At 42.3% G+C, this 19,406-nt stretch overlaps 1 protein-coding gene across 2 annotated transcripts in view; it reads left to right on the forward strand.

The window, feature by feature from the left end:
* The window catches only part of drosha (drosha ribonuclease III), a 190,271-nt gene that overhangs the window by 44,441 nt on the left and 126,424 nt on the right, over positions 1-19,406 (forward strand). For both annotated transcript variants that reach the window (XR_010966622.1, XM_068001877.1), the window contains exon 14: positions 610-734. Coding sequence is in view for 1 of the 2 variants with exons in the window: in XM_068001877.1 (XP_067857978.1) it covers positions 610-734 (125 nt within the window). In the remaining variant the exon portion in view is untranslated. The remainder of the gene's footprint in view (positions 1-609; positions 735-19,406) is intronic.

A 19,406-nucleotide genomic window follows, 5' to 3' on the forward strand; every position in this document is an offset into this window, starting at 1 on the left:
TATTTTCAAAGACTTTCTTTTTGAAATGTTGAACACATATCTAATTTTGAATCTGGTGGTCTACACAGGTCTTGTGCTTATGGGAAGAGCAAAGCATTGAATCATAGTTAAAAATGGCTTTCAAACTGGTTCACTTTTTACCTTCATCAATTTATCTTGTTTTTTGCTTCAAAAAATACTTATGTATATTTTCTTTTGACAGGAGTGTGGGCAATGCAGATTCATGATTATCAAACATTTATATCTATTTCATATGATATTTTAATGTATTGATATTGCTTTACTTTTCTATTTTCTGTAATCCATCTTAAATTGTATTAATACAGAAATATGCATAGATTAATAGCATATCTGCTAAAGGACATTTTGTAAACCCCGAGAAAGAAATAGAACTTGAAAGTTTCTAATTTTCGCCTGGTGTATAGATTATTGAGTTCACAGTAGAATTAATTTATGCGGTTAATCTTTTAAACAAAAGCCTCTTCACTTACTCCTGAGTCTGTCAGCTTTAAGATCACTCAACTTGATCAATTACAGATGCTTGCAAAAATGTGTTCTTGTTATTTACCAGATGGCTATTTAACCTTGAAACTTCTGATTTCTTTACAGAAACCCAGCTCTGTTCGCATTGACCAGTTAGATCGGGAACAGTTTAACCCTGATGTCATTACCTTTCCAATTATTGTTCATTTCGGAATTCGACCTGCACAGCTGAGTTATGCTGGGGACCCACAGTAAGTTGACCTCTTCATACTACTTATTGCTTCCTCTGAAACTTATTAGTAATGGTGATTGGAAGTTCCAAATTAAGAACCTGGTTAGTCATTTGTATCAAATAAATCATATTTCAAATATAATTTCCTTTAATAATCAGATGATCTGTTATTAGTTTCTGTTATATTAAAGACATTTATCATCATATCCATATTGTTTTAGGTTACAGTTGAGAACAAGATAAACATAGTATTAGAATACGGTTTGATGACTGGATGGCACACTGGATAATGTGTTCTTTCATCTCTGAGACTTTGGTTTGAACCCTGGCAAGGTTAATTGAAGCTGGTTCTGTCTGTCTGTGGGCTGTCTGTATTCTGCCTGTCTGCCTGTCTGTCTCTCTTTTAAGGATATTGCAAGAAGAGTTGGGGTAGTCTCTACCCAGGTGACTGACTATAATTTGATACAAAATTTTAAATTTCACAGTGCATATGGATACCCGGCATAGGAAATGCAAAAATGCACAAATGAATGTAGCAAAAGGATGCTCCCACTGAGGTTGAAGTTAAGATACACTGTGAATGAGAGGGACCTTTATTTTGCATTCGGTCTCTCCTTTACCTGACCTAGTTGTATTAGATACTGACATGAGAGGGTAATTTTCTGGCCTTGTGTTTCTGTAGGAAGCCTTGTCCACTGGCAGTGCATGCTGGAAATGTGGCACATGCTGCACTTGATTATCCGACCATTAAAATCAGTGGTCAGATAATTGTTTTTTTTTATTCGTTCGTGGGATGTGGGCGTCGCTGGTGAGGCCAGCATTTATTGCCCATCCCTAATTGCCCTTGAGAAGGTGGTGGTGAGCCGCCTTCTTGAACCGCTGCAGTCCGTGTGGTGACGGTTCTCCCACAGTGCTGTTAGGAAGGGAGTTCCAGGATTTTGACCCAGCGACGATGAAGGAACGGCGATATATTTCCAAGTCGGGATGGTGTGTGACTTGGAGGGGAACGTGCAGGTGGTGTTGTTCCCATGCGCCTGCTGCTCTTGTCCTTCTAGGTGGTAGAGGTCGCGGGTTTGGGAGGTGCTGTCGAAGAAGCCTTGGCGAGTTGCTGCAGTGCATCCTGTGGATGGTACACACTGCAGCCACAGTGCGCCGGTGGTGAAGGGAGTGCATGTTTAGGGTGGTGGATGGGGTGCCAATCAAGCGGGCTGCTTTATCTTGGATGGTGTCGAGCTTCTTGAGTGTTGTTGGAGCTGCACTCATCCAGGCAAGTGGAGAGTATTCCATCACACTCCTGACTTGTGCCTTGTAGATGGTGGAAAGGCTTTGGGGAGTCAGGAGGTGAGTCACTCGCCGCAGAATACCCAGCCTCTGACCTGCTCTCGTAGCCACAGTATTTATATGGCTGGTCCAGTTCAGTTTCTGGTCAATGGTGACCCCCAGGATGTTGATGGTGGGGGATTCGGCGATGGTAATGCCGTTGAATGTCAAGGGGAGGTGGTTAGACTTTCTCTTGTTGGAGATGGTCATTGCCTGGCACTTATCTGGCGCGAATGTTACTTGCCACTTATGAGCCCAAGCCTGGATGTTGTCCAGGTCTTGCTGCATGCGGGCTCGGACTGCTTCATTATCTGAGGGGTTGCGAATGGAACTGAACACTGTGCAGTCATCAGCGAACATCCCCATTTCTGACCTTATGATGGAGGGAAGGTCATTGATGAAGCAGCTGAAGATGGTTGGGCCGAGGACACTGCCCTGAGGAACTCCTGCAGCAATGCCCTGGGGCTGAGATGATTGGCCTCCATCAACCACTACCATCTTCCTTTGTGCTAGGTATGACTCCAGCCACTGGAGAGTTTTCCCCCCGATTTCCATGGACTTCAATTTTAATAGGGCTACTTGGTGCCACACTCGGTCAAATGCTGCCTTGATGTCAAGGGCAGTCACTCTCACCTCACCTCTGGAATTCAGCTCTTTTGTCCATGTTTGGACCAAGGCTGTAATGAGGTCTGGAGCCGAGTGGTCCTGGCGGAACCCAAACTGAGCATCGGTGAGCAGGTTATTGGTGAGTAAGTGCCGCTTGGTAGCACCGTCGACGACACCTTCCATCACTTTGCTGATGATTGAGAGTAGACTGATGGGGCGGTAATTGGCCGGATTGGATTTGTCCTGCTTTTTGTGGACAGGACATACCTGGGCAATTTTCCACATTGCCGGGTAGATGCCAGTGTTGTAGCTGTACTGGAACAGCTTGGCTAGAGGCGCAGCTAGTTCTGGAGCACAAGTCTTCAGCACTACAGCTGGGATGTTGTCGGGGCCCATAGCCTTTGCTGTATCCAGTGCACTCAGCCGTTTCTTGATATCACGTGGAGTGAATCGAATTGGCCGAAGACTGGCTTCCGTGATGGTGGGGATATCGGGAGGAGGCTGAGATGGATCATCCACTCGGCACTTCTGGCTGAAGATGGTTGCAGACGCTTCAGCCTTGTCTTTTGCACTCACGTGCTGGACTCCGCCATCATTGAGAATGGGGATGTTTGCAGAGCCACCTCCTCCCGTTAGTTGTTTAATTGTCCACCACCATTCACGACTGGATGTGGCAGGACTGCAGTGCTTTGATCTGATCCGTTGGTTGTGGAATCGCTTAGCTCTGTCTCTAGCATGTTGCTTCCGCTGTTTAGCATGCATGTAGTCCTGAGTTGTAGCTTCACCAGTTTGGTACCTCATTTTTAGGTACGCCTGGTGCTGCTCCTGGCATGCTCTTCTACACTCCTCATTGAACCAGGGTTGATCCCCTGGCTTGTTGGTAATGGTAGAGTGAGGAATATGCCGGGCCATGAGGTTACAGATTGTGGTGGAATACAATTCTGCTGCTGCTGATGGCCCACAGCGCCTCATGGATGCCCAATTTTGAGCTGCTAGATCCGTTCTGAATCTATCCCATTTAGCACGGTGGTAGTGCCACACAACACGTTGGATGGTGTCCTCAGTGCGAAGACGGGACTTCATCTCCACGAGGACTGTGCGGTGGTCACTCCTACCAATACTGTCATGGACAGATGCATTTGCGACAGGTAGATTGGTGAGGACGAGGTCAAGTAAGTTTTTCCCTCGTTTTGGTTCGCTCACCACCTGCCGCAGGCCCAGTCTAGCAGCTATGTCCTTCAGGACTCGGCCAGCTCGGTCAGTAGTGGTGCTACCGAGCCACTCTTGGTGATGGACATTGAAGTCCCCCACCCAGAGTACATTTTGTGCCCTTGCTACCCTCAGTGCTTCCTCCAAGTGGTGTTCAACATGGAGGAGGACTGATTCATCAGCTGAGGGAGGACGGTAGGTGGTAATCAGCAGGAGGTTTCCTTGCCCATGTTTGACCTGATGCCATGAGATTTCATGGGGTCCAGAGTCAATGTTGAGGACTCCCAGGGCCACTCCCTCCTGACTGTATATCACTGTACCGCCACCTCTGGTGGGTCTGTCCTGCCGGTGGGACAGGACATACCCAGGGATGGTGATGGAAGAGTCTGGGACGTTGGCTGAAAGATATGATTCTGTGAGTATGGCTATGTCAGGCTGTTGCTTGACTAGTCTGTGGGACAGCTCTCCCAATTTTGGCACAAGTCCCCAGATGTTGGTAAGGAGGACCTTGCAGGGTCAACTGGGCTTGGTGTTTTGCCGTTGTCGTGTCCGGTGCCTAGTGGTCCGATGCCGGGTGGTCCGTCCGGTTTTATTCTTATTATGACTTTTCGTAGCGAGATTTTACAACTGAGTGGCTTGCTAGGCCATTTCAGAGGGCAATTAAGAATCAACCACATTGCTGTGGGTCTGGAGTCACATATAGGCCAGACCGGGTAAGGGCGGCAGGCTTCATTCCCTAAAGGACATTAGTGAACCAGATGGGTTTTTACGACAATCCGGCAGTTTCATGGCCATCATCACTGATACTAGTATTTTAATTCCAGATTTTTATTTAATTAATTGAATTTAATTAATTAATTGAATTTAAATTCGCCAGCTGCCGTGGCAGGATTTGAACTCATGACTCTGGATTTTAGTCCAGGCCTCTGGATTACTAGCCCAGTAACATAACCACTATGCTACCGTACCGTGCCAAGCGCACTCGAATTTTCGATTAGGCATTTTTGGAAGGTGAGGCTCTCCGCTGGGAGTGAGAAGATGGAAAATTGCCCCTTAGATGCCAAAGTTGGAAAAGCGATCCATTCTCGCACTAATGTCTTTCATTTTGTTGAATGTAAAATTTAACATGAAAATATTTAATTTTAAAAAAAGTTTTCAATACCATTGAATTTTCAATACAATTGAATTTAGGGACCAATTCCCTGATGATTATCATTAGCCCAAACTATTTAAATTACAACAAGCAGATCTCCTGTGGCATTACTCATGGGGCATTTGGAACCTGGATGTGATGTTTCGCTTTTAAGGCCACTGGTTAAGTACCTGTGAGAAAGGGATCTAAATAGGGATTTACAAGCAGCTACAGTTACTTGGATTTGCCTGAGGTCAATTAGAAGTTAACTGTACCTGCTTGCAAATTTTAGACGAACCCAGCATTAGATAAATTATTTGATTTTCTCTTTTTTTTAGATTGTTTTGCGTCTGCATCAAAGTGTAACTCTTTGAAGTGTGACGTCTGGGTAATGACAGACACACATTAGACACAAGACATTTGTAAATCACCTGTGGTGCTGCTCGCAGTAAGTTAGAGGATGTGCTGTTCTAAAAGGGCAGGAACATTATGCCATGTAAAACACAATGTATTAATCTGCAAACAAAAAAATAAACATTAAATAAAGTTGCTAGCAAAGTTGAGAAATAAAAAAAGGTGAGAATGGATCATGTGTATGTGGACAGCTCAAATGATAGCTACACGAAGGTGTTCCAGTGCTCCAAAAAACACCAAAATGGTTACATCATAGTGAATAAAAAAATAATGACCATATGTGCAATAGACCATTGCATAAAGTACCAAAAAGAAGCTTAGAAAACCCAGAAAAAGGACTTGTGGAACAACATATAACCTCAAATATAATCATAGGCTTATCAAACACAAAAGGGCCTCTGACTAAAACTATTAATAAAGACACTGAAAAACATAAAGGATAATAAGTAATTTCAATCATATAATCATGGAGTTTATGCAGAGAAGGAGGCCGTTTGATGTATCTGTGCCAATGCTACCATTTCAACAGGTGCTGTGTACTTTAATCCCATTTACATTCCTTTCATCGATATATTCTTCTTTTTCAAATACTCATCCAATTCCCTTCTAAATAATGAGGTGATTTTGCTATTTTTAAAATCAATGGTGCGACTACACGTAAGAATACTGTGTACAGTTCTGGTTACCATGGTACAAAAAGGATATTGAAGCTATTGAAAAGATGCAGAAGAGAGTAACCAGAATGATTGAGGGGATGGAGGGATTGGATTTATAAGGAGTGATTGTGTAAAATGGGCACATTCTCACTGGAAAAAAGATTGAGAGGTGATATAATTGCTGCTATTCGAACTCTAGATGGTCTAGGTAATGTAGAGAATGCGAGCAGTTTCACCTTGTCTAGAATAGTAGAATCGTAGAACACGGCCTGCGCTTGAAAGGGGGTAAATTCAAAACTAGGCTGCAGAAACATTGACTTCTATATTAACCCGCCCTCTCTTTCCCCACCCACGACAAGTGTAGTGGGGGGGGGGGGGTTTAAAATGTGACATCTACCTAATCCGACTCAACAGGCTGCCTACGCGTCGGCGGCAGATATCGGGGCATCTGAGTGTCCCACGTTGGAGAAGTGGGACGTTTATTAACATATTTAAATTGGGCTCCTAAAATGCAGTTGGGGTCCCAATTTGAAATTAACCGGTGTTGTACAGGTTTCCCGGGGGTTGGGAAACTCGGCAGTGAAATGGAAGTGGAAGTTGTCTGTTCCCCTAGGTAAATGGCTCTTTAGCTCAGGAGGAGCAAGAGTGCTCACCCCAGGCCCCTCAAAGAAGCCTTTGGCCTCCCCCAGCCTTGATCTCCCACTTGCCCCCCCCCCCACCCCCAATCCTGCTTTTCTGACCACTGGCCTCCTCCCCCAGCCCTCCCGCCCACCGGCCAGGCTGTCCATTTGTCTGGCTGTCGGTTTGGAGGAGGACCTACAAGATACAAATGAGGCCCTGCCTGGTTCTTCGACCGATTTCGGCCTCACCCGCACCTTCCCCGCCTCGCCGTAAATATCGGGGCCGTTATTTCATTGAGCGAGTGTTCCATCTATGGAACAGTCTTCCTAGGGAGACAGTGGACACAGATAGTACCGATTTATTCAAATGCAAATTAGATAGATTTCTTTCAGAAAATAACATTTTGGGATACAGTATATGAGTAATTTGATACATGACATGTGGTAAGTGTAGCATGCTTGGGTAAACAGGTGACTTTGGACCTTTGGTTCCCAAAACTCTCTACCACTGATGGTTTTCGTCGCCTTGTGGCTGATTCTGTTGTAGACTAATTGGTAGAGATTGATTGCCATGATTAGTCAACAACTCCATTATCATTGTATCATGCGACTACCAGGATGGTAGATGGCAAACCAGATGGATCTTGGTCTTTTTCTCGTTTCCTATGTTCCTATGCCAAACTCCCTCTACTCACGCAGCTGCGTTCTTATTCTGCTGGATTCCCACAACTTGATATCCTCTCGCTTGTACAATCTACTTAAATTTCACTTATGCAACACGGCAGCACAAACAAACTGTCAGTTCATACCCAGGTACCATGTTCAAATCAGCCAATCAATGAAAATTCACAAACACCTGCCAGTACTTTCATATCTGATTTGTCAATAAAACCAGGCCAGTTGACACAAAACAACCCCAGTTAACCTAAGTAGTGATAACTTAGCACTTATGTACTCACGCCACATCTCTACTCACTTAGCTGCCTTCTCGCGCGGTTGGCCTCTCACTGGTGCAATGTTGTTGTGTAATATGTAATGTTTTACTTGTTTACTATATTAGGCAACTTATTTTTAGCATTGTATACTGTTAGTGTATATTGTTACAGAGAGATGGTGGATTTCAGAAATGAGCTTTGCCTTTTTTCTATTTGACTGTTAATTTTTGATTGATTTCTTGTTTTTTCAAAGCTCATTATTGGTGGTTTTTATTTGTTGCTGATTGGTTGTGTTTAGCTGTTGAGTTGTGACTTGTTGCCAGTTCACAAAAATGAAAATTGAGCCAATTGCATGGAGGTCCAATATAGAAATTTGCACAAATACTCTTCTGATCCTGTGACTGTGATTCCTGAAATGTAATGGAAAGGATGTGTATGAAGATCTTCTGTTTTTCTAATATTATCACTGCTCACTTTAAGTCATAGGATACACTGATTTATAAGGACAGGAATATTATACCAAGTAAAACAGAAAGAGAATAAATTTTCGTAGGAGTTCTTCCAATTACCCAAAACAACTTGCATTTATATAGCCCACTTAACATAGTAAAACGTCCCAAGGCGCTTCACATGAGTGTTATCAGACAAAATTTGGCACCGAACCCCATAAGGAGACATTAGGACAGGTGGGCAAAAGCTTGGTCAAAGAGGTAAGTTTTAAGGTAACTTTGGCTGTTCGAGGTTTCTGCGAATCTTCTACTGGTACGGTTTACAATCAGGAGAACCCCCACGGAACTTCACCCAATGTATTATTTTTCTGCTAGTGGTGCTGGTGTGTGTCCCCTTAAGGCTACAAAATCTGGTTGAGTTAATTTAAAGGTTAATTGCTATTCAGACTGGCGATCCAAACCTTGGCTGTGTTTGTGGGACAGTTAATGAAGAGCCTATAGACATTATGACTAATTTCTGTCCCTGGAGAGTTTCTCTGTGCATTACAAGTGATTGCCTTTATTTCTCCATACTTTTTTTTAAAAAAAGGTTTAACACAGAAATTTGCATCAGACAGTGTGCGAGTCTGAACTGTGACAGACAGCAAATGCGCATATATGTAAGTTTTAATAGTATTATAGATTATTAGTAGTCTTCTGTGAGTTGCATATGGGAAGTTAGAGGATAGGTTTTATATGGAGGTGGATCTCTTGTGGTGTCATTTATGGTAAGTGAAAAGATATGCAGTTTGGGAGGGGGATGTTGAGTTTGTAATCATTCGGGAGGCTTGTAGGAGTAGCAGTAAAGGGAATTGGGGACGTGAAGAGTTATGTGAGGATAATGAGTAGTTTGGGAAGAGTAGTGAGTTATTGGCGGGGGGGGGGGGGGGGCGGGGAAGTAGTGAGGTTTGACAGGTAGATAATTCTTTAACCCAGTAATAAATTAAACTCTTATAGAATCAGATCATCTCTGTGCCCATAGTAATGAATCATATTATGTTATGTTGTAGCATCATAGCTCTTATATTTGATGATATCGAATTACCTCAGTAAACCTCTGACCCAAATAACGTATTATTTTCAATATTATAGTATAGAATTGCCTCGACTCCAAGTCCAGTAATGAATTCTGCTCATTATAATGTTGTAGATTTACCTCACCTTTCTGGTACTCACAGTCCATTTTTGACCTAATTTCTCTTTTAAGATCCTGGGCTTCACAATTTTAGAGGCACAGGCCACCGAATGGCTAATATCCTATGGTGGGGAATATTTGGGTCTGAGAACGGATCACACTAACGTCATGCCACATATTAAGGGGGAATGGACATGGTCATGGAAAGGCCGATCAGCGGGCTGGGATCAACAGTGCAGCCAAGAACAGGCTGCGGAATTGGGAAAAAAATAATTACAAATTTCATTAATGCGATATTGAAATACTAATTTCCAAAATACTAATTAAATTTAAAATGAATAATTAAAAATGTTAAAACTCTCAAGGGCTGGAAATGGATTTTGGCTGGAGGCTCTACAGAGATGGGCCAAGAATGAATTTTAGGAAGAAATATTACCTGGAGGGGTAAAAATGCAAAAATTTTAGCTTTTAAACAAAACTAAAAATCTCAGCTATTTACTTACCTTATGTAGTAGGAGTCCAACATGGTGGTGATTAGAAGTGGTTTGGAACTGTTGTCCTTCACTGTTACCCAATATCCAATGTATGGAACGGCATGCAGACCTAAAGTAGTTCATAAAAGTATTCTAATGTCACAATCTGTCACATTAATGGGGAAAATCCTATTAAAAATGTAACAGATATGGACACAATTAATATGGAAAAAGCAAGACACTGTTGATATAGGAATTTTGAAATGGAAAGATGACAGGACATACCATTTTTAATAATACATAGATGCTTAACAGATCTCCAAAAACTTTACTCACAGTAAATCAAAAAATGCACTGTTTTATAAGAATAAGAGTGTCATACCTTGATATGGAGAATGTATTATAACACTAAAGTGGACCTATGTTCCTTTAAGATCACAAAATCTAATTGTTGTTAACTAAACACAGGCTCAAAGGTTGTGCAGAGTTTAATTGTTAGAGATTGAAATGTGCTTAGTTGCAGTATCCAGCTTTGAAGGACTTAGCTTAATTGTTTGCTCTTAAGGTTGCAAGTCGGAATCTAAGATGAACTGCGTGGTTTTTTTTTTATTTAAGCGTGATTGCTAAGATTATTTTTGAAATCGTAGAATACAAAAAATTGTGACTTGTGTGTTGTGTTGGTGGGGGAGTTTCTTTATCTGCATTCCAAATGACTGGCTTTCATTGGGACAGAACTTGCTATAGCAGGGCATCTAAAGGATTTTAAAGGGTACTTGTAGATCTCCCTTAACATTGCTCATGGTGTGTCGAAGATATATAGTGATACAGGATGTAGTGGAGCTATAATATTACATATTGTTAGCAGCCTGCAACTATAGCGTCACCAGGATCTGTTTACACAGGGAATTCCCATTATAACTGTTTACATAAGCTTTTTCAATGCTAAATGTTGGCATAAGAAGTGTGACTGAAAATTTTGACAACCAGAAGTGAAGTTTGTGGACAGAAATGCACAATTTTAATATAAGTGGGAACAGGGCATGGGATGGAACTGACTGAATAGTTCTTTCAGAGAGTTCACATAGGTGCAGTGGGCTGTACGGTCATCCTGTGCTGCAAAATTTTATGATTCCCATTAGGCCAATTCACAAGATAATTAGGGATGAGGAAGACCATTCAACACATCCTAATTCATCCATCCTGAGGCATCCGAGAGTCCTCACATTTCAGTAACGAATAGTTTCAGAAACCAAAAGATTTCGGGGGTTTCAGCTATATTACTCCTCCTTGAAGGTCTGTTCCACATATTGATCACTCTTTATTTGAAGAAGCATTTCCTGACATCAATCCAAAATTTACCTTTTACCAGTTTGAATCTGTGTCTTTTCTTCTTTTCGTAACTTAATTTAAAGCAAAATTTCAGAATTACCTTCCCATAATGATGCTGGAACCATTAAAATAATAATTAAGGACAACTGGCACAAAAGCCCATGAAAGCCCAAGTAACAGCAGAAAACAAAATCACAAAAATACCCTGAAAATGGCCCAAAAACAATTGACCTCCAACAATTGTCCCCTTAAGTGACCTCTTGCTTGAAAGATCTGCTTCTAGGAACCCTGCACACCAGATTTCCTGGGCACAGATTAGACAGCATCCAGCACACTGGCCAAGCGGGAGACTTCCATGTCCTCTTATTCATTACTTTGGATGGGAGCTTAAACTGCCCGACCCAGAATCAGTAGGTATTGGAGGGCAGCCACTAATAGGCAGAAGTCAAGCATTACATTTCCACCTATTTGTCTGCTCTCTTATGCCCTGTCTGCACCCATTTTCAGAGGTGACAATCAGACACTGAATTATAGCGATTGACAGTTGTTGAAGGGCGATTGTTTTTGGGCTTGAAGTCTATAATCATGTCCATATTTACATGGAAACTATAAATCAGTGTATTAAAAATTAGTTTGACTAAGCAGTTAATTTTATTTCTTAGCCTTTTATAAGCAGAGGATACAGAAGAACATGATAGCGAAACTGTTACAGATAGACAGAAGATAGTTTGTAGGATCTGCCAGTAGCAATAATGGAGAGTTGGCGGGGAGAGCTGTGTGGGTTTGGTGGCTGACTGTTGGGGGAGTTATATTGGGTGGGGTTTGTAAGCAGAGGCAATTGGGTATGGGAACATCGGGAAGGGGTGGCGGAGGGGCAGAATACAAGCTTCTGGGAGAGGTATAGTGGACTGAGAGCACAGGGAGAGATGGTTGTGGTAACTCTGGTAAGGTTTTGGAACACTAGGAAGGGTGCACCAGGGCCTGGTAAGAATATGGTGTGGAGTAATTTGACAGTGGGGAGAAGGCATGCGCGGTATGGGGAGGAGTGGAAATGGCAAGAAGCAACAGAAGGGGGAAAGATATTGCAACTCAGGATAGTGAGGGGCCAATTAACTGCTGAGCCCCCAATCCTCCCGCCATGAGACTTGTAATAGAAATATGCATGATAGGAAAATATTACAGAAATTAAGAAATTGGTTCTCATTGCACCCGTTTTATGAGTCGGTATGTTAATGAGGGACCTGCCACCTGTTTATTTCCAGAAAATTTGTCAGTGCTGAGCGGAGCAGGAATCGGGCCTGCCATGCTCAGTTTTTGTTTGCTACACTGTAGATTTATGTACCTGGTTATATTAATGTTCAACTAATATTTTGGGCTCAGAAGCATCATAAGCCACAGCTTTAATTGGAAACAATAATGTTGAAAAGTCAGCTTTGCGGTCAGCTTTCCTACACAATTAACCAGGTAAAACGCAACTAAGCACAAAAGAAATAGGAGCAGGAATAGGCCATACGGCCCCTCGAGCCTGCTCTGCCATTTGAAAAGATCATGGCTGATCTCCAACCTCAACTCCACTTTCCCGCCTGATCCCCATATCTAGCACATAACGAATGAGCCATGTGGTGACCCTGGAAATTTGGCTGGTTAGTTTTCTGGGCACCGCAATCCCACCGCAGCAGAAATCATCATACGCAATATGCACGAATTGGTTTTCTCATTGTATCCATATCTTTAGGTAGATAACCACCCATCATACCCAATGTTCTGGGAAAGCCAGCGATAGCATAAAACATTTTCCATGCAGCCAACTATTTACCTACACTCATGGAGGAATGGATAAACACTGCACTTCTCCTGAACAATATAATGATCAGCTCTTGAGTGCAGATAGACATAGTTCCCTGGCAAATACCAGAAAATCACCTCTTGAATCAGTGCAAGGACTAGCTGGTATTTGGTTAGTGGCTGCAGAAAGTATCTGAAGGTATTGGGAGTCATAGTGCATGCTAGGTACAGGATGCACCCACTTCATTCGTTGTTGGCCAGGCTGCAGCTTCTGATGCAGTGTTATGCCTTAGCATGATGGGCAATGACTCTACATCTGTCGGTCTGCTGGGAGAAAAGATTTTGCTGGCCAAGGGAAAGAAGTAGATTTCAAGGGGGGTACCTTTAAAGTCATCTAACCTTCGCTTTGTGATTCTTATTAAAATTAGGATACTTCTTCAGGGCTTCAACCTTAAGCAATGAAAATCAGGCAGATTCTGCAATCACTGGGCAATCACTGGGCAATCCGCTCTGCCAATTTTCCTTCTGTCTTATAGAATGTGAAATGAGCGTGAGATTTTTGCTTCATGGCTTCATGGTATTTTTGAGAACAGCTACATTTCTTTTTAAAAAAATGTTGCCTTATGCAATGCCATGCCAATTTTCAGCTGTGTATAGATAGGAACTAAAGGGTAAATGTGTTTTTTGTGCCAACCAATACGAACGTGAACTTGATCTTAATATGTGGTTCGTGTACTTCACCTATGACCTCAACTTTGTCGGATTCATGAAAGTTCACATCTACCACAAGGTGCCACAATAACTTTTTGATTGCCACTCCTCATCTTTGTATCTTTTTTTCTAAGTTCCACTCCCAGTATTTCTTTGCTTTGCTGTTTCCTTTTTAACTTATGAGTTTAGTATTTATTTTTTCGAATATTTCTTTTCAGCCCCATTCTCAGTGTTTGTAGATTTTTTTTTTACTCTCGGTCCAGCTTTTTGTTTAGTACCACACCCAGTATCTTTGGATTTGTTTTTGTCGAGTCATTCCCAGTATTTATTTTTTTGTTACATTTCTGCTGTTTCCTTGCAAGTCCATTTCCAGTATTTATATTTCTTTTAGTCTCGATCCTGGTCTAGCATTTTTTTTTAGTTTCCGTTCCCTGTGTTTGTATTTTTCAGTCCCACTCCTGGAGTTTTTACTTTTTTACCCTTTTAGTCCTACTCTTGGCTTTTTTTTAAACCTCCACACCCTGCAAAACCTTCCAAGACTCTTTTCCCTAATTATTTTAATTCCATATGATTTTTACTTTTCTTCACTACCTTTTCACCATTTTAACTACTTCTTTCCTGATCAGATCAGATCCCAGGAACACCTTCTGCACTCAGCACTCACCAGTACCAAATTCTCAGGAACTTTCTGAAACTTTTCAACACTTTGCCGTTTCTCAGCTGTTACCACCCGTTCACCACCACCATATATGCCCACTTACTTGCACTAATTTCTCCAGAGCCCAACTGTTTCCTCCCCTTTACCTCCGTTAATGTTTCCTACCTCCCCATCACTGAAGTGTTCGACCCCAACTTACCCCCCATAACCATTACATGTCCTGCTTCACACTTGCTGTCAAACCAACAGAGAAATTGACACGCACATGTAAAATTCTATTCATGCTTTTATTGTATTATATACAAAATTCTACTCATTATTTTCAATGTACTTTTATAAAAGAAAAACATTCTACATATAGACAAACACAAAATGTATATTTTACATCTATAAATACATTTTACTATGCAAATGATGTATTTTACATTTATTATTTTTAATTTGAGTTCCTTTTTTTCCAAACTTAAATTATATGAAGACCTTCTAAAATGCTATTTTATCCCAATTTGCAAATGGTTTCATTTTTAAAATAATTTCTAAATTGCTCTATCCTCCTGTCATCAAAAAAGATATTGTGTGTAACGACTAATAATGTATACACAAATAACTGATTGATTTAACTTCCCCTCCAAAAAAATTTAATTTTCTGCCTTACTTATTATTTATCTTCAGCCAAAAAAGGTTCCTGAAACTAATTTATCTTGACTTTTTAGGTTCATTTAGCTTAGTCCCTATTTGGACTCTTCACAAGTCTGTACTGAAAAGTGAAGCATCCCGTCAGATCCCATGCACACAGTAGCAATTCCTCATACAGATGTTCTCTCCACAGTGCCATCTGCTCTTGATGTGTGAGAACACACCAGATATTTGCTCTACTGTTCGTAGAAAATAGGGTAAAAAATGTTTCCATTATTAAAAAATAACTAGTAAAAAGAGTTCAACAAATCAAATGTCTGCACAATTTGTTTTTAATTTTTAATTTCTTGTTGAATTTTGAAGTAATCTCATAGATATACATTTTTAAAAATCCTGTTAACCATATAAGCCAGGGAAAAAATAGCAAAATTCCAAATTTCTAAGCAATGATTTGCAAGTTTCTGCTGCGGCATAAATAACAGGGAAAATGAGTTTATAGATAGAAAATTCACAAATTTGAGGAAGTTAGAAAGGCGTGACATATATTAATATATGGAGAGTGACGAATTCTTTTGTAATGCCCTTTCAAAAGAACCTATATTCGGTGCGGTCTCGCATCAATTTGTAACATCACCCAGTGGTGGCAGTAACGTCACATGAAGCACAAAGAAAGAGCAGCTATTATATTGGGTGAGTGGCAATGAATTACATTCAGTAATTCAGCATTAAGGTTTAGATGACTACAAACTGCTTGAGCTTCACCGTGGTAATTTATGGTGCCATTTGAACTCCCTTCCCTCCCCCCTCCCAGTTGGATTACTTCCTTGCATTCTACTTCCATTCATCAGTATCCAACTATGTGACTAATGTTATTTGTACCCAATTCCTATTAAGAACAAGTAGTATTTTCCAATCTAAAAAGTGTTTCCCAAGCAAAATTTCAGGATTTTTTTAAAAAATTGTATCAGAAGTGACACGATTCATCTAATTAATTAATTCTACTTCCCTTGAGTCTGAGAGTAAAAAAGAAACTAGATAAATGCATCAACTGTTTGTAGTGTACGTTAGGATATTTTATCTTGTGTTTATTGAAAGTCAAATCTTTGTAAGCAGCAAGTTCTTACGTTGGAACCTGTAGTTCGTTTGCCTTCAACTTTGCGTGGCCAACGTTAGACATTTATTGTGTTGTTATACCTGTGAGGTTTCCATTACAGATGTCGTCGCTACCCTGATGGACGACCACGAATTTTCACAGGAAGGAGGAAGGGAATTTATATAAAATAACAGATGGCCATGGAATAAATTACAGGTCCTTTGCTGGCATTTTGCTTGTGTGCAGGGCTGCAGTGAATCCATGCAGTTCTGGAGGAATTTAATCAATTAATTGACAAGCCAGTTCAGCTCTGCCTGTCTGATTTGCATCAAATAAAATTAATGAGTTATATTTTTATGAGAAAGGATGACACACACAATGAGTATCAAAACAATAGGCCTGATTTTTAACTCCGAGCAGGAATTGAGGGGCGCGGGGGTTGGGGGGTAAGTGGGCGGTGAACTGTCCAGTTCTCCGGAGCGCGAGACCTGAGAGATTTTAACTCACGGGCCTCAGTTGTGTGCCCCGACGCTGCCTCCCGCTCAAAGCCGGCGGGAATGACATCGCTGCCAGCTGTTAGGAATCATAATTCATGGGGGAGGCAGGCTACTGCTGAGGACCCATGGAAACAGTCCCCGGCAAGGTAAGTAAGGCATTGTTTGTTGGGGGGGGGGGAGAGGAAATAGGAAAGTCCGCAATCGGGGGATGGGATGGGGGGAAAGCCCGGGGGAGGGTAGGCCTAAGGTATAATGGAGTGCATGAAATCAGCCGGCTCATGCTGAGCTGCCTGACAGCAAGGAGGGAGGTGATTCCAGGGGGGAGGCAGGATGAAGGGGTAGGAACCGGGAGCAGGTCGGAGTATTTCCATGGGACCTAAAGGAGCACTCTTGCCCCTCCTCGCATAACAAAATGAAAGAAACAAATTTTAGCCTTTTTTGCAATGACCTGCAATGGTCCTTTAAAGGGCTGTTGGTTAGGCCGCTCCACATGAGGGAAAAATGGTCGAGTTGTGTGTGCCGGATGCTTCACCCGTTGGTCCACAAAAATCGCAATAGGCGTAAGGCTCTCACCTGTTTCGGGTAGGACAGCTGGGTGCCTATTTCGAAGGTCACACTGGGCGGGCCTCATAAGATCTCAGTGGGATGCAAGTCTCGCCGATTTTCGTGCCGTTGCATTCCCCGTCCCTGTTCTCGCCAGGAAACGGGATGGACGGCAGATGAAAATCAACCCCACCCCCCCTGCATTTTCTTGGACAAAGTTGTTGCATTTGAGATAACCATAAAAATAATGGAGATTCACCAGTTATCTTCAGTTACAAGGGTTGAAGTTAAGTAGAACCTCAACTATAGGATAGTACAAAGTAAATTTTATGGCTTCGCCCACTTAGAGTTCATGTCAGGAATTCAGGAATGGGATTCAGTGTGCCCGAATCGATCCATCTTCATATGGGAATTTTGGCACAGAGATTAGTGGTCCTGCTGGATTCTCTGGTCATTAAAATTAATAGATAGAAATGTGCCCAAATTCATAGGAGAACACAAACAGGAGTAGGCTATTCAGCCCCTCAAGCCTGTGCCGCCATTCAATCATCATGGCTGATCTGTACCTCAACTCCATTTATTTTGTTCCATATGCCTTAATACCCTTACAAAAATCTATCAATCTCAGTCTTGAAAATTTCAATTGACCCAGTCTCCACAGCCTTTTGGGGGAGCGAGTTCCAGATTTACACTACTCTTTGTGAGGAAAATGTGCTTCTCCATATGAATACCTGGTGATTAAAACCCCAAACTGGAAGCATAAATCTGTAGAAATTACCGACAGATTTTTAACAGCCAGCAAAAAAACCCTGCAGATCGTAAACCAATTCCCCCTCTGCCATTGAAGTAAGGTGATCTCTTTGAAAAAGAAATGAAGGCCTTGAAATTACAATTTGCAAATGTTAGTGTTTGAATACTTAACACATTTATATGCAATTCATTCGTCATTTTAATGAAGGCATTGACGTTTACAATAAACCAGTTAACACAAATTAAAATAGCAAAGAAAACAATTTCAAGCCTAATATTCACACAGCGTAATTTCAAAGGGAGTTTGGTTAACATTAGTAATAAAATAGAAATATACAGGAAGTCACAGCCGGGGAACCCTTGGGGACAGTCACTGGCAATCAGGAGGGGGGAGGGGAAGGCCAGAGATCAGGGCGAAAGTTGTTGGAGGGGTGGGGGGGAGGTGGGAGGGGGGTGGGAGAGATACAATCGGGAGGGGGCAAGGCTGGAGATCAGGGCCGGCGGGGGGGGGGGGGGGGGGGAGGGGGAAGAGAGAGAATCGGGAGGGGGTAAAGCCAGAGATCGAGGCTTGGTGGAGTGAGGGGAGGAGAGAAAGGCAATCGTGGGAGGGGGAGGTCTGCGATCAGGTTTTAACATGGAAAAAATGCCCCAGGATACTTCAGAGGCGTAAGTAAAAAATGGATGCTGAGCCAAAGAAGGAGATATTAGGAGGGGGTGACCAAAAGTTTGGTCGTAGAGGTGGGTTTTAAGGAGGGTCTAAAAGGAAGTGTTTAGGGATGTAATTCCAGAAAATGGGGCTCAGGTAGCTGCGCACCAATGATGAGGCGAAGGGAGGCAGAGATGTGCAAAGCCAGAGGCAGAGAAATGGAGATTTTTCGGACGGGGAGTTGTGGTGTTGGAGGAGGTTATAGAGATTGGTATAGCTCATGATGGTATTTAAACATGAGGATAAGAATTTTACATTTGAATCATTGGGTGACCGGGGGCCAATGTAGGCCGGGGAGGACAAGGGTGATGGGTGAGCGGGACTTGGTGCGGGATAGGATACAGGTAGCAGGGTTTTGGATGAGCTAACGTTTATAGACGGTTGATGATAGGAGGCTGACTAGGAGACCATTGGAATAGTCAAGTATGGAGGTGACAAAAGCATGGATGAGGGTTTCAGCAACAGATGGCTTAAGTAGGAGCGGAGGCAGACAATGTTAGAGATGGAAGTAGGCAGTCTTTGTGATGGAAGGGATATGAGGATGGAAACTCAGCTCAGGGTTGAAAAGGATGCTCAGGTTGAGAAGGTTCTGGTTCAGACTGAGATAGTGGCTGGGGAGGGTGATGGAATCGGTGGCGAGGGTACAAAGTTTATGGTGGGAGCTGAGGACAATGGCTTTGGTTTTCCCAACTTTTTAATTGGAGGAAATTGCGGCTTATCCGAGACTGGATGTCGGACAAACATTCTGACAACACAGGAACGGCAGAGGGGTCGAGACAAGTTGGTAGAGAGGTAGAGCCTGGGTAATGTCAGGATACATGTGGAAGCTGACCCTATGCCTGTGGATGATGCCGCCATTGTATGTCCACTCCCTTGGTGAATAAAACTATATAATGTTTGTTTTGTGTCATAGAATCATAGAAAATTACGGCACTGAAGGAGGCCATTTGGCCCATTGTGCCCATGCCGGCCTAAAAAGAGCTATCCAGCTTAAT

This window comes from Heptranchias perlo, chromosome 2, assembly GCF_035084215.1.
Source record: "Heptranchias perlo isolate sHepPer1 chromosome 2, sHepPer1.hap1, whole genome shotgun sequence".
In the NCBI taxonomy this organism is placed as follows: domain Eukaryota; kingdom Metazoa; phylum Chordata; class Chondrichthyes; order Hexanchiformes; family Hexanchidae; genus Heptranchias; species Heptranchias perlo.